Genomic DNA, 13,965 nt, shown 5'->3' with positions numbered 1-13,965 from the left:
CCGTGCCCTGTCGGGTGCTGTGCCTTTAGTGCCCCACTTGCTGCTGCTGCTGCTGCCGCCGCCTGCCGGGGCTGTGCGCCATGGGGGGAGTGTGTCCCTACACCTCCCTACTCTCCCTCACACCCACACGCTGCCCCTCGTCCCCCAGCCCCAGCTCCAGCCCCGCAGTCTGCACTCCCTCCCAGCTGCACCCCACCCCCGCTGCTTCCCTACCCGCTGCCGGGAGCAAGTGGGAGAGGAGGGAAGTGGGGCAGGTCCCTGGGGGCTGCAGCAGCAGCAGCCCTGCACAGAAGCTGCACTCTGGCAGGCCAGGCCCTTCCACCCATGAGGGTGGGAGCCAGGCAATAGGATACATTTTGGGGGCTGCTTGTACATGTGTGTGGAAGGGCTGGGTCGGGGCTGGGGCACAATTTGTTGGGGGTGCCCCATGGGCCAGGTGAAAGTGCTTGGTGGGCTGGATCTGGCTGTATTTTGCCCATCGCTGGTGTAACTCCTAACAGAAATGGGCTTTCTGTGGAGCAACTCTTTTAAGCTCTGCTATTTCCTCTGAGAGGGTGAGCAGCATCGATCAAAGGAAGAATCTCAGTGGGGTGAATGTCTGAAGGAAAGAGGATAGAAATGGGGATGAGTGCTCTGAGGAATGAAAGCATCCATCTAATGGACAATGGCTTGGTAAATGAATCCCTGATCTGTAGCAGTAGGTCTGCAGCAAATGATACAGCAGGAAGGTTACCTGTTGGAGGAATATAGGTCAAGTAAATGAATACATGATGTCAAACAAATCCTGCACGGGGATTACACAGGAAAGTACTTAGAAAAGTGGAGGCTTCAGTTTAGTAGCTAGGCAATCTGTAAGAATAGGAATGAAAATAAAGAGAAGCCCATGACTATAGAAAAAGGATCCAGAATAACAACAAGAGTAATGACGGGGAGAGTAAATATGTGCTAGTTTGTTAGGGGCCATATAAAAGGCGAATGAGAGCAGGAGTGCCTGCATGTGTGTGTGTTTGGTATTTTTTTTTGACCTTCATGACCCTTAGGGTTTGTCTGCTTTGTTCCTGGTGCTTTTAAAGAGAGACGTTCTGGACCCTACCCACTCCTGTTCACACAAGCTAGCCTTGAACCGCAGCTGTACAATGGCTTCAGGGGCAACCTCTGCAGCTGCTCTTGAGCCCTCCAGCATACCTGAGGGCAGCCATGGGGATCCATTCCCTGAGCACTTCACAATCGCATTTCTGGGTTTGGTGTGTGCAAGCAAGGATGCAAGTGTGGCATGTCGCTCTTCAGGAACTCCAGGGATGGAGGGTGGGCATGCTCTTAGTCTTGCTGGGATGGCTTCCCAACTGCGACCATGCTTCTGTGCTGACACCCCTACTGCCAATTCCAGTTGTTTCAGTGTGTGACAGACAGATGCTGAAAAGGACGCAGATAAATATTGCTTATAAAAGGGCCAGATTATGACTCCTTTCTCCCCTGGAAGCAGTTAGTTTCTCATAAATTTGTCCCCAATGTGATCCCAAGTGTGTTTCTGTATATATATGCCCTCCTCTGACCACATCATAAACATTTCAGATTTCATCTTCACAGCATGCCTAGTAAGGGAAGCAAGGATCCTGACAAGGAGCTGAGTCACACACAGATGATGTCATTTACCCAAGTTCATTTAACTTTTTACTGATTAATAATAGAGCTAGGGAAGTGACCTTAGATCCCTTCAGTCTGAAACCTGTATCTCAGCCAAAAAGCCAGCCTCCTCCTTCACAGCCTTTTGTTTGGAGGAAGTAAGGAAATATTGTATGCTGTCATGTGCAGGGCCAAATAGGTGAAAGGAGCATTGCACACTTGCTGCTGCTCATCAGGGATAAAAGTCAGGCTATTATAAATGGAATTAAGACCTAAAGAACTGGCAGTTCCTTTCAAGCCACGTGAAAAGCCCAGATACAGCCATGTATACACTGCTGCAGGTCTTTTTTATCTGGTGACAGATGCCTCTTGTAACTAATGCTTAAATGGCAATGTTACAAAGTGATTTACACTGCTGTCACTTTGAACTACTTCTGCACGTTAGCAGTTATTGTAGGTACTTTCATGTAACTTTGCTTTACTGTCACTGCATTTATTTATGTACAGAATGAAAGCATTCATCAAGGAGGCGTCAATAATACAACCATTATTAGCTGACATTGCATTCAGTATGCCTAGCTAGCCTGTTAACGCAGGACTGTCATGAAACTTCAATAAACAAGGTGCACATACAGGAAATTCCATAGGGGGTGGATTGTCAAGACTGGAAATTTTACCTCTTCTTAGAAAAATCATGGGGTTCCCATGACATTGCAGATGTGCTGCTAACATTTTGATCTGGGGGTTCCTCAAACATTTCCCACTCCAACCAGAATAACATGTAACATTCTGTGGGTAAAATATTTTCTCCATCATCCAAATAATCCACCTACCCAATGCTTTCCATCCTCCCTCATAATCCTGCACACATTTTGGATAGTGAGGACAGGCATGATACCACTGAAAAGAAAACCATAGGATTGTCAGTGTCCTACTCGAGACATGTGATTGTCTCCAACAACAGCTGCTGAAAGCATGTGTGGGTAAAGGCTTCATCTCTCATTTTTATACCTCTTTTCAAGTGGGAATGAATTCTGAAAAGTAAAAGGGGCATGTTTCCATGGCTCAGGAAGGGGATGCATCCATCTTGGGAACAAACTGAAGTGGGGAGGGGAAGGGGTTGCACATTTGGAACCACTGTTTAGATGCTTCCAAAAACATTTTTCTTCCTTCTTGGGTATTTTTCATTGGCTGTGCCCAGTATATGCAGCCCTGAACTGCCCTAAGTTTGCTCACTCTTTATTCTTTCTTCTTTTTTAACTATTTTTCAGGTATTGGGAAAAATGTTATCTGTGACCGAACAGCAACCCCCCTAGATGCCTTCAGGATGATGTCTGCTGCCCATTATTACCCCAAGCTTATGAGCATCATGGGGAATGTCCTACGCTTCTTGCCTGCTTTTGTGAAGATGAAGCAGCTGATTCAGGAGGGCTATGTGGGGGAGCTCCTGGTGTGTGAAGTTCAGGTTCACAGTGGGAGCCTGCTGGGCAAAAAGTATAATTGGAGCTGTGATGACCTGATGGGGGGTGGGGGCTTGCACTCAGTTGGCACCTACATCATTGACCTCTTGACCTTCCTCACTAGCCAGAAGGCTGTGAAAGTCCATGGGTTGCTCAAGACCTTTGTGAAACAGACGGACCACATCAAAGGCATACGTCAGATCACCAGTGATGACTTCTGTACGTTTCAAATGGTTTTGGAAGGTGGGGTGTGCTGCACTGTGACTCTGAACTTCAATGTCCCAGGGGAGTTCAAACAGGATATTATTGTGGTAGGTTCAGCTGGACGACTGATTGTAATAGGCACTGATCTGTATGGGCAGAGCAACAGTTCTCCTCAAAGGGAGCTCCTTCTAAAGGACTCCACACCCGTCAGCAACTCCTTGTTGCCTGAGAAGGCCTTCAGTGACATCCCATCTCCATACCTTCGAGGCACTATTAAGATGGTGCAAGCTGTCCGGCAGGCATTTGAGGACCAAGATGACAGAAGAACCTGGGATGGAAGGCCCCTTACCATGGCTGCCACCTTTGATGACTGTCTGTATGCCTTGTGTGTAGTGGACACCATCAAAAAGTCAAACCAGCTCGGGGAATGGCAGAACATTTCAATCATGACAGAGGAGCCGGAGCTGAGCCCTGCATACCTCATCAGTGAAGCCATGCGTAGGAGCAGAATGTCTCTGTACTGCTAGCTGGACTTCAGCTCTTAGCACAGAATGGAAATTGCACAGTTCTTAAAGAAAAGTCAGACAGGGCAAGTGTTTGGGCATGGAAAGGGTCGACATTTTGGGAGAAGGAAACGTGTTTAGATCAACTAAACTAATTGGTGCCTAGATGCTACAGTGATGGAAGCAGTGAAAATGCCTGATATAGATAAAAATGAGTTGTGTAAGAGCTAATCTAAATAACTTGTGGTGTCTATTTAGTAGCAGTATTAACTGGCTGGATAAAATGATATCATGAACTCAGTCTCCTACTTGGAGGTGCTGTGCTTAAACCCAATTGTGTTTACTGTGAAAGATCAGGAAGGTCCTTCTTGATGTTTTTTTTCCCCTCTCGTGCTAGGGCCTGTGAAGGTGCTCTCATGTCAGAAAGTTTCTGATGGTATCTGATGTGAATAGTTCGTACTATGCCAACTGACAACAACACCCCGTACTATTACCTTACTAACCAATGCATAGAATAATAAGGCTTCGTGTGACAGTGTCACGTGTCCCAGACAAATTTGGCAGCTCCTGTTTCATAGCTTATTCTAAGAGCCTGCGGGGTATTTTTTTTTTTTTTTAGCATAATTAAATAGGGAAAATTGTGGCTTTTATAAACAAATCAATCTTCAACAGCAACTCCTGTGTGTGTCTGTGTGTGTGTAGGAGGGCATTCTACAAGCTCCTGCTGAGCTTCAATATTAGCTATACAAATTTGCTTATAAAGAAGGACTGAGCAAAACCTTTGTAAACAAAACTCCAGGCTGCATGATACTCTGCTGATAGTGGGTTTTGTTGCACGATCAAAGCTCAGGCCAGTTTTATCAAGGTTTACACAATTTTCAGCATGCCTGGCATTGATTTGTGAGTGAATTTGTCTTGCATTATGGCTTGAGGTTGTAAATGTACGAAACGAAGTGGGTTGCCACCCAAACCCAGGTGAGGTATGACAGAAGGTGGTTTTAACTTTTGTATTCTTTTAAGCCTAAGTGAACCCCGACTCTACAAGGAAAATATTTGCACCAACCTGCAGACTTCCAGGTCCAGACAGGAAGAGTGTGAACTAAAAATCACTAGGAATGAGAGAAATACTGGGAGCATCTACACTTTGCAATTAATGTGGCACAATAAATTCTGGTGCATATAGTACTGGAGTTTATTGCTCCTGGGTGCTATGCTTACACATGTGATCGGGCCCACAGAACATTGAGTGGGTTGGAGCAGCTCTGGCTGGCAGGGAGACCAAGGGATCAGCCGGGGGCTGCTCTGACATGGCTCAATGTACTGCGGAGGGGCTGGCTTGAACACCAGGGTGCTTCAGTGAAGGGCTAGCTGGCAGGCAGCCCCTGCACTGAAGCACTCTTGTGGCCCAGCCAGCCCTGTCAGCATCTACATGTGCACTGCTGCAGAGTAAAGAACACTGCTGCAGAATAGTACTTGCAGCAGAGTTAATTAGTTTACTGCAGCCTAATAGGGTTGCATGTGTAGATGCTGAGACTTTGCTGCAGAACTACTTGGGCAGCTCCATAATAAACATCTCATGTAGACACACCCACTGATTTTTAGAGAAAAAAACCCAACAAAATCAGAAAATCTTCTTTACCTGCTAATCAATAGCTAGCTACAGGTACTGTACTGATTTCCCTTCCTATCATCATTGACAGGATGGACAAATTGTTTCTAGTCTCTTTGGCCTCTGGATATATCCATGTTGTCTCTGACGATGCCTGGAAGGTGAAATGTCAACCGCCCCCTCCCCCCCCCCCCCCCAACAAAACAAAACAAAACAAATCCTTGTTGGGCATGAGCTAGCACAGCTCCCAGGCTCTCCTTTTATAGACATATTTTTACAGTGGTAGCTGTACTGTATTTTCTTTTGCCATTACTATGCACAGAGTGGGAGTTAGTGGGCAAGACATTTTTTCACAGCAGCCCTCCCTAGTATGATCAGGTACAGTATACATATTCCCTTCTTTTTTAATGTTTTAAACTCTGATTTGGCCAAGAATTTGCCCAAGTGAATGTGACTTGCTCTAGGGAATTGAATAGGAATATTTATATGCGTAAAACTGTTTGCATGCTTAAGCTTACAGCACAGGTCCAGAGATATGAACAATCTTATGGCAAAATGTAATGCCAGAAAGAATAGGAAGCAGAGTAATTTGTGAGTGTCCCACATGCTAGCTATATTTGTGTTAATAGGGACTGAGAGAGAAATCTGACCCAGGTCAACATATCAATCAATGCTAGGGTTATAAAATTCATGACAATTTAGATGTTTAAGGTTTACAGTTCTGTTCATTTCAGGGGCAGTTGTATAGGTATTCTACAGCTGTCCCCTATCTGGTTTGCATTCCACTGCTGGCTGTCAGAGTCCAGGTGCAGTGCTGAATTCAATGAACTGGAAGATAAATGAAAAGGGTTTGGTGCATATTTAATTTGGAAAAAATAAAACCCTGTAAATATACATGTGTATGTATGTGCATGTGTGAACCTTCCTGAATTATTTGCCGAGATTTATAAACTGTGTGAATGATGGAGAGATATTGTCATGTCATTTGTTTAAATAATATTGAAAATGAGTCAAATGAACTATTTGATCAAGATTGTTTGACCATTTCTAGGAATGAAACCTGATATTGACTGCTTCTGGCTGGCCCCTGGGCAAATTTGCAGGGCTTCTCTTGCTGGGGGTTCCAGGAAAGTTTGGAATTTTTCCCCTATTGTTTAAAACAATCCCTTTAAAAACAATTGAAAAAACCCAGCAATAATGCAAACAGGAAATAACCAAGACAATCATCATTGCATACGTAACTATTTTTTATTAAGTCCTTGCCAGAAAGCATACTCAAAAAAAATGCTGAAATAGAACAATTAAAACTGCTTCTCTCTTAGCAGAAGAATATTTACCAGAGCCAATCAAGAGAAAGAAATCTGTTGTTTTTTTCAATACAGCAAGGTGCAATCTCCTTGCCATTGACAATGGCCAGTAGGAGTCCTGAATGTACGCTAAGCGAGTGATAGAATTATTGAAGGCAGGGAATTGGGTATGAGAGAAACCATGCCTGATATAAGTAAACCTGGTAGTAAATTGTATAGAGGATCTGAGTTCATATGTTTCTGAGTTTCTTATGATTTACTATTTGTAATAGGGTTGAACTTGAAAAGCCTCACTCTTGGCGTTGGCCCTGATTGCAGTAGGCTCTGCAGAAAGTGTTTTAAAACAAATAATGTTTTTCGCTCCTTTATTTTATTGTTTGTTCAGCTCTGCACTATTGTGGTTTTGGTCAGAAGCAGAAATGCTGGAATCCTGGGCCCCAGTGGTGTGGGTAGAATCCTGTGGCTGTTCATAGTTGTGTGGAAGATGCTAAGACAGCTTTTCTGTCCCAGAGCTGAAGCATCATCCTCCCTTCCCATCCACTTATGGATTCAGATACTGTAGTTTGGCAGAGCTTAAATCCTAACTGAGATGGCAGGTAGTAATGGCTTACTGTAAGGATTGGAGGACTGCATTTGCACTTTCCTGAGTGTAAGATCAGATGACACATTGCTATTCAGTCAAGGTTTTGATAGCTTTAGGCATAAAGATGCTAAGCTGTCATCTACTTCACATCTAAAAGAGCTTGGAATAGATTTATACTATAGCTATACTATGTCAGTAAAATTGGGATTTACTCTATAGTACAAGGGATGTTTGGATCCATTCTGTGCACCTTCAAGCACTCATCCCTGAGCAACACTGAGCTAGATGCTACATCTGGCCGCTGAAGTTCATGTCAGGTTAACGGATTGGGCTAACAGTTCATTAAAAAAACATATACTTTGTTGAATTCAAAAGTGGTACATGACCAGGGAGTATGCACTTGGAATTGCACTTTTCTTTCTCCATTGCCACAAGACTTGAGACTAATGCTGCTAGAATAAACAAAGGTGTAGTAGCCAGATCCAGGCTACTGCTGAATTTGCAGTAGCCCTAGAAGCAACTTTGTGCATTTGCTGAATCAAAGATATTTCTGTTTCCTAGAGCTGCTGTTGATGAGACTCTTTCTTTTGCCATTCATTCCTTATGTACATATAATATTAAAATTTGTGCTCTGATGCCAAAGATGCAGACAGCCAAAGGAGTGCTTGTTCAGAGGCAGATTATACCCTACTGCTCTACAAGTGCTTTATCAAACAGCCGTAGAACAGAAAGACTGCCACTGATTTTCACCAGGCATTGGATAGGGTTATAGGTGAAAAGAGAGGTGGACTGAGGGCAAGCTTTCACCATGTCCCTGAGGAGTAGCAGGACACAATTACAGTCCTTTTCACCCTAGGAGGTAAAAGATGCTGTAAAGGAGATGAAGATAAGGTATGTCCTTGCCTTGTACTTATATGCACTAGCTCGCCATGCACGGGGAGTATGTTTCAACTCCTGAAGATGCCTAGTTAAGTCCTTGAGTTATGGCATTTTCCTTATCTCATCATATCATGCACAGGGCTGGATTAGTAGTGTTCAGGCTAGGTAGTTAGAAAATACCAACATAAAGACAGTACATTCCTACTTATATGGCAGAGGGTCAGTGCATTTATATACTCGCTCAGATGCAGGATGAATTTCTCTAGAACTCATCCACAGCTTTGTATGAAAGCTGGAGAAATCCCCATTCAGCTCACATGGGCAACCAGAAGTACTTTGCACGTTGTCCCAAATGTTTCCTGCTTTTGTGAAGCTCTTGAATTACAGTGACTGGAGAAGAGAAGGGGCATCACAGAAATGCAGGAGGGAGGGAGGGAGGGAGGAACACGGCTCTGTTGTACATTGTTCTAGCATATAAACAATTCAATCCTGACATTGTCCTGTTTGTTTTTATGCCCCCATAAATGCGGCAGACATTTTTCAAACTAAAAGACTCAATTGAACAAAAAATTGGTGTTGCTAAGCTGATTTTTTTTGTTTGTTTGTTTTTGTTTCACAGAACAAGGCAAACTTAGTATCTCCACAGTGTCTTTTTGGGGGGTGGGACGGGTCCATAAATGACTGCTGACAGCATATCTTGTCACTGAAAGTTTTTAAACCCTGGTCTTCTACCTGCTCCCCTAAGGTAAATAAAACAAGTGGAGCCTGTTCACTGTTCATTTCCATATTTATAAGGGTTTTAAAGCATCCAGCAGATATTAGGCTTTGTCAAGCTATTTGACACATTGGTTTAATGCTCTTACTTTCTTGATGAGCAAGTATGTCTTCAAGTACCTGAAAAGCTGAACTTTGAACAGTTTGATCTCTAACGATGCTTTCTGGCTATTTATGACAAGCTGTGAAATGGCAGGCTTATCCAGAAACAGGTGTTTTTCTGTTGTTAACATTGGAAGCAAAATTTGTTAATATTGCAGCTGAAGTATGACCAAGAAATCATCTACCATCCTGTCCGTTTTAAAAATGTATCTTCTTTCTGGGAATGTCTTGACCTGTGGGGTATATTCATTTGGATAACAATAACTTCTTGTAAAAATATTTTCTTCTCTGACTTCCATCCTTCATGAGAAGGAATTTTAAGTAACTAGGACTGTAGATAGGATTGCATTTATGAACCTATATTGTAACATCATTACTGCTGCTCTGATGCCAAGCATTTGAAATGTCAGGCATACAAATAGATTATTATATCCATTTCGAGACCTGAAAAATAAAGGAGAAAAACTGGTTCAGATCCACAAATAGAAACATTTTAGCGACTTTTTGGTTAGACTGTAAAAAAATAAAAAAAATAAAAAAAAAATTGGATCAATCCAAAATATTTTATTTACCTGAAATGAAATGCTTTGTTCTTGCATTTGGATTTTTTAAATATTATTTTAAATATACGTCAATTTTTAACCTCTAAAAATAGCCTCAAAATTTAAAATAAAATTGAAATAAGGCATTTTTAAAGGAAGCAATTCACTTCAAAAGTGTCAAAATTAAATGGTTTCAACATTATAGAAATCTTTGTCCTATTATTGTTCAAAACTATTCACCAGATTTAGCCCAAATGTGTGGCTAGTTTTGGTGTCCTCTTTCCAACTCCTTTTTGGCAAATTTGCTGTTTGAGCAGTTTTATTTGAAACATAAAACCAGGACAACTCTGCCAACGTGACTGAACGATCCTTGCCCTTTAAAAAGGATGTCACCTTTACATCCAAATTGATGTCATTGCTTAATTAACATGTTAATTTAACTGGGCCAGACTCAGTGCAGCTGTAAGGGGTGAAATGCTATTACTTTCATTTTTTAGAGTTTCAGTTTGCTTGTTTCAATTGTATCTTGCCATTGATTTAACTAGGGAACTCTGGTTTCTTGCATGCATTTGGTGGAAAGACATGAGTGTCTCTCCTTGTCGATGTGGTGCCAGCTGCCATCCTTAAAGGCCCTTACAGATGCTTACCAAGTCTATCATTTGGCTATCTATTACTTCTCAGCAGTCATGTAACTAGAAAGGGTGAGCAGAGCACATGCTCTGGGTGCCAACTTAGATAAGGCAGCAGTATTATGGCCCCTGGGGAGCCTGTACCACAACAGCAGCTGTCGGGGCACATGGCACCCTCTCCCCTCCTTCTCTGCCCCACAGATCTGTGCCTCAGGTGCAAAAAAATAGTGGTTACTCTTCTGCTTTGTCCTCTCTGCCATCTCCTTACCCATCAGTCAAACACTTCTGTGGACTTTCTGTCTCATTCCATATCAAGCAATTAAAGCAGGGTTTGTGAAAAAAGGCATCCTTTTGCTTTTGCATCAGGTTTGTTCCCTCTCCATGTTATGTATAGTAGCTGAGGAGCCTAGTCACTGATTTGAAGCTAATCTCAAAGCAAATAAATTAAAGAATAATACCTTCCCAGCTGTTCTAGTAGATTACATACCCAATTCCCAGCCAGGGCAGACAGAAGCTCCCTGCTGTGCTTGGTGCAGGAATGATGCCCATTGCTTCTCTCTCTACTGTTTTTTGTTTGTTTGTTTTTAAATCTTGAAAGCAAATGTATGTTCAGTTTGTTGCTGTATAAATGTTAACTGTATATTTATTGTGTTTTTTCAAATACAGATATATATCAATGCAATTTGTATAAAAATGTCAATGCATGGACATATGTACAGTAGATATTTTAAAGAGTTATTTATCAAGAAAAAGTAAGTGTTGTAAAGTAAACAGAGTCTATATTTTATATCTAATGTAGATAGCAAAAAAATACCTTTTAAATTATATAGTAGGACAATTTTGGGGAATGTTATGGATGTTGAAGAAATGAACAAGGGCCGGTTCTGTCGTTTTCACAGCCACTGTATTTCTTAAGAAAGCTGCCTGCTGTGCCTCTCAGCTGCAACAATCTGTCTGTCTCTTCTCTGGAAAGATGATGTGCATTGTTACTTTTACACTGCTCGGGGGATGTAGTTAGTTTTGTTCAGCCAACTGGTATGTGCTGCTTAAAACATGGTTTCCTGCTGTTCTACATATTTGCATTGATGGAATAAAAGGATCTTAAATGGCAAATAAAGGCATAAAAGGATGTGATTCCAGCTGTCGGCCATCTTTTCCTGTTTGTGTTTTGTGCAGTGTAATAGCTATCAGTTCTTTCCGCCTTCTGGTCTGACTGTGAATTTTGACATCTCTCTGAGTAGAATACATAAGGTTTGTGTTTGCATGGGTGATTGGGCAGGGAATGTAGGGGAGAGAGACTTTAATATTAAACTGTTAGTAGGTTTAACTGGCAAGTTTTGAGCTGAGGTCTGCAGGAATATTCAACCTGGAGAGATTTCTGTAACAGGAGAAACTTTATTCTGTTTAAGAAGAGAAAAAGCACATTGCCTATATTGAGCACTGGAAATTTGCAAGGCAGTAGGGCTTGCCTTTTGTGTTTTCTTTCATTCATTCATTCATTCTATTTATATGATATTGCCTTTCCTATTTTACAGAAAGGCATACCAAAAAGATGATTAAAGAGTCAGACTTGTCACATTTCCCAGCCACTAATAAAGCACATCGATTCCAATACACTTTAAATCCATCAAAGTATAGAAACTCGTCACATGTAAAACTATCACTATGCATGCTCACATGCCTTTCATTCTATTCTGAAGGGCTGTGAACTGCATACAAAATATAAACTCCATGTTTCTGTATTTAGTACTCACTTCCCTCATCACAATAATGCAGTCCATTAAGGGAGGCTAGAGTGGGACACAATATAATTTCATGTTTTGAAGGTGTTAACATCTGCTGGCACAGGGTGCTGACTTGTTTATAGCTCAACATATTGGCTAAAATATATTTTTAAAGACCTCTTCCTTCTAGCCTAGACAGGATCAAAATGCCAGGATGTATGGAATTAGTCCCCATATCTTTTGGACATTATATGCTTCCAAGTTTGGTCTTCCCACATAAGTAAATGTATAATTAATTACTGTATTCAGCCAGCTTTCCACAATTCTATCTCCAACTATTTAACCACTGCAGTATCATCAGGGTGAAATTTACTTCTCCATCAACTTCATTTCAACTCCATACCTACTTCTATTTCCAGGGTAAAAAACATCATCAACTCTTGTACAACAGCACCCTTGGGTCCATTAGTATGAAAACCAGGTGCCAGAGATAGAATGGGATTAATAGTACGTAGTTACAGTAGAGAATATATCATTTATACAGGTGAGAATAAATAGAACAGTCAACCTAAATATTTCATACTGATGAGCATACAAAGGCTGAATTGAACATTTTAAAACCTGGGTTGATAGAGTTAGATACCTAACAATTGATTTGGGTATTCAAATGATTTGCTTATCAGAAATGTGGGTTGTGAGGAATTCTCTGATATTTTTCCATACTTTTTAAAAATCAGGTGAATCTAAAGTTTTCATTAATATTTTATATAAGTTTACCTGTGTCCATGTTTGTTAATGTCCATGTAATAAAATGGCCGTAGAATCAGGAGCCATAATTACTAAATTTAAATACTATGATAAATAAACTTCATCTTTCTTCTTTCTAACTAAGAATTTTTGTTATTTTACAACAAAGTGCTGCTGTACCAAAGAGAGGATGCACTTATGCTCTTCACTGCTGATTCCTGCTGCCCTTTGTGTTTGGTACTGAAGTTCGCTGAAATATTGCTATGCTATCAATATATACAAATTTCACTGGAGACATATCTGGTACACAGGGCAGCCCTTCTTTGCTCCATATACTAACTAATGCAGACCCCATGGTTACCTAACATTTGTATAATGTCTTCCATTCAAGGAGGTCTTTATACTTAATTTCTATTGAGTTTGCTTAATTTGTAATTAATTTAGCTTTGCAAATCTTTCTGAGACAGTTAAGTAATAGTGCCAAATATCCCATTTCATAAATGACCTTATTGAGATGAATAGCTAGAGCAGTTTGTTGAAGGTCACAGGATAATTCTACTAGAATTAGAAAAAAAACCTAGATCTTCTGCCTGCCACTCATATATTTTATTCATTAAACTAGAGAAGCCTATATAGTAATTGTAAAAATACAGTGAAAGAAAACAGTAAGCAGCTCTTAAGCAAAGTGGAGTGAATGAAGAAAACTTGAATGGAAACCTCTTAATTTACATATGAAAGAATATGAGCATTAGTGAACACTGCCTAAGATATTGAAAGCATAGTTCTTCTGATTGTTGGTGTACCATAATCCATGCTATAGAAATGTTGTGCATGGGGACTCTTTCAAAAAACCTTTCAAGGTCTGCTGCAGTCAGTTTTAATAACTCTGGCTTTGCAGTTAATCACATCTTGCAGACTGCAAAAATTCTAATTTCATATTTGGACAATGATGGGACCTTTGAATGTATCTGACTTCATAATTCATGCTTTTCACTCGAGGTGGACTTGAGCTAAAAATTCAGATCCCAATTTCAAAGAGAATGGTGAGCTATTTGGAAATGAGATTTTTGCTATGGATCTAGTTTTAGTTCAATAAATCTCATCTGGCTTACGTTTCGTCCATCGTTATCTCTTAATTACAAGTTGTATTATTTTAATGCCGCTTTTTTTTTGGCTTGACAATTGTCCACAGGGGGTCCCTGGATGCCCCTTCAAACCCAGGATGCACCAGTGCTTCTGATCCACTTCCGGGTCTGCAGCCAAGGGTGCTAGAGACCCT

General features: G+C 41.1%; 1 protein-coding gene across 2 annotated transcripts in view; it reads left to right on the top strand.

Annotated features, from left to right (window-relative positions):
- The window catches only part of GFOD1 (Gfo/Idh/MocA-like oxidoreductase domain containing 1), a 112,954-nt gene extending 101,605 nt beyond the window's left edge, over nucleotides 1-11,349 (top strand). The window contains exons 2-3 of one of the 2 annotated variants that reach the window (XM_090039218.1): nucleotides 2,895-3,073; nucleotides 3,212-11,349. In XM_090039218.1, coding sequence (XP_089895344.1) covers nucleotides 2,895-3,073; nucleotides 3,212-3,814 — 782 coding nt within the window. In that variant the 3' untranslated portion in view covers nucleotides 3,815-11,349. Of the gene's footprint in view, nucleotides 1-2,894 lie in introns of both variants that reach the window. The other variant, XM_090039217.1, reaches the window with a different exon arrangement.
- The last annotated feature ends 2,616 nt before the right edge of the window (nucleotides 11,350-13,965 follow it).

The sequence above is a fragment of the Crocodylus siamensis genome, chromosome 3 (genome assembly GCF_052110815.1).
Source record: "Crocodylus siamensis isolate JL-2025a chromosome 3, ASM5211081v1, whole genome shotgun sequence".
Classification (NCBI taxonomy): Eukaryota; Metazoa; Chordata; order Crocodylia; family Crocodylidae; genus Crocodylus; species Crocodylus siamensis.
The sequence above is the reverse complement of the archived record's forward strand: the minus strand, read 5'-3'. Positions and strand labels throughout refer to the sequence as shown.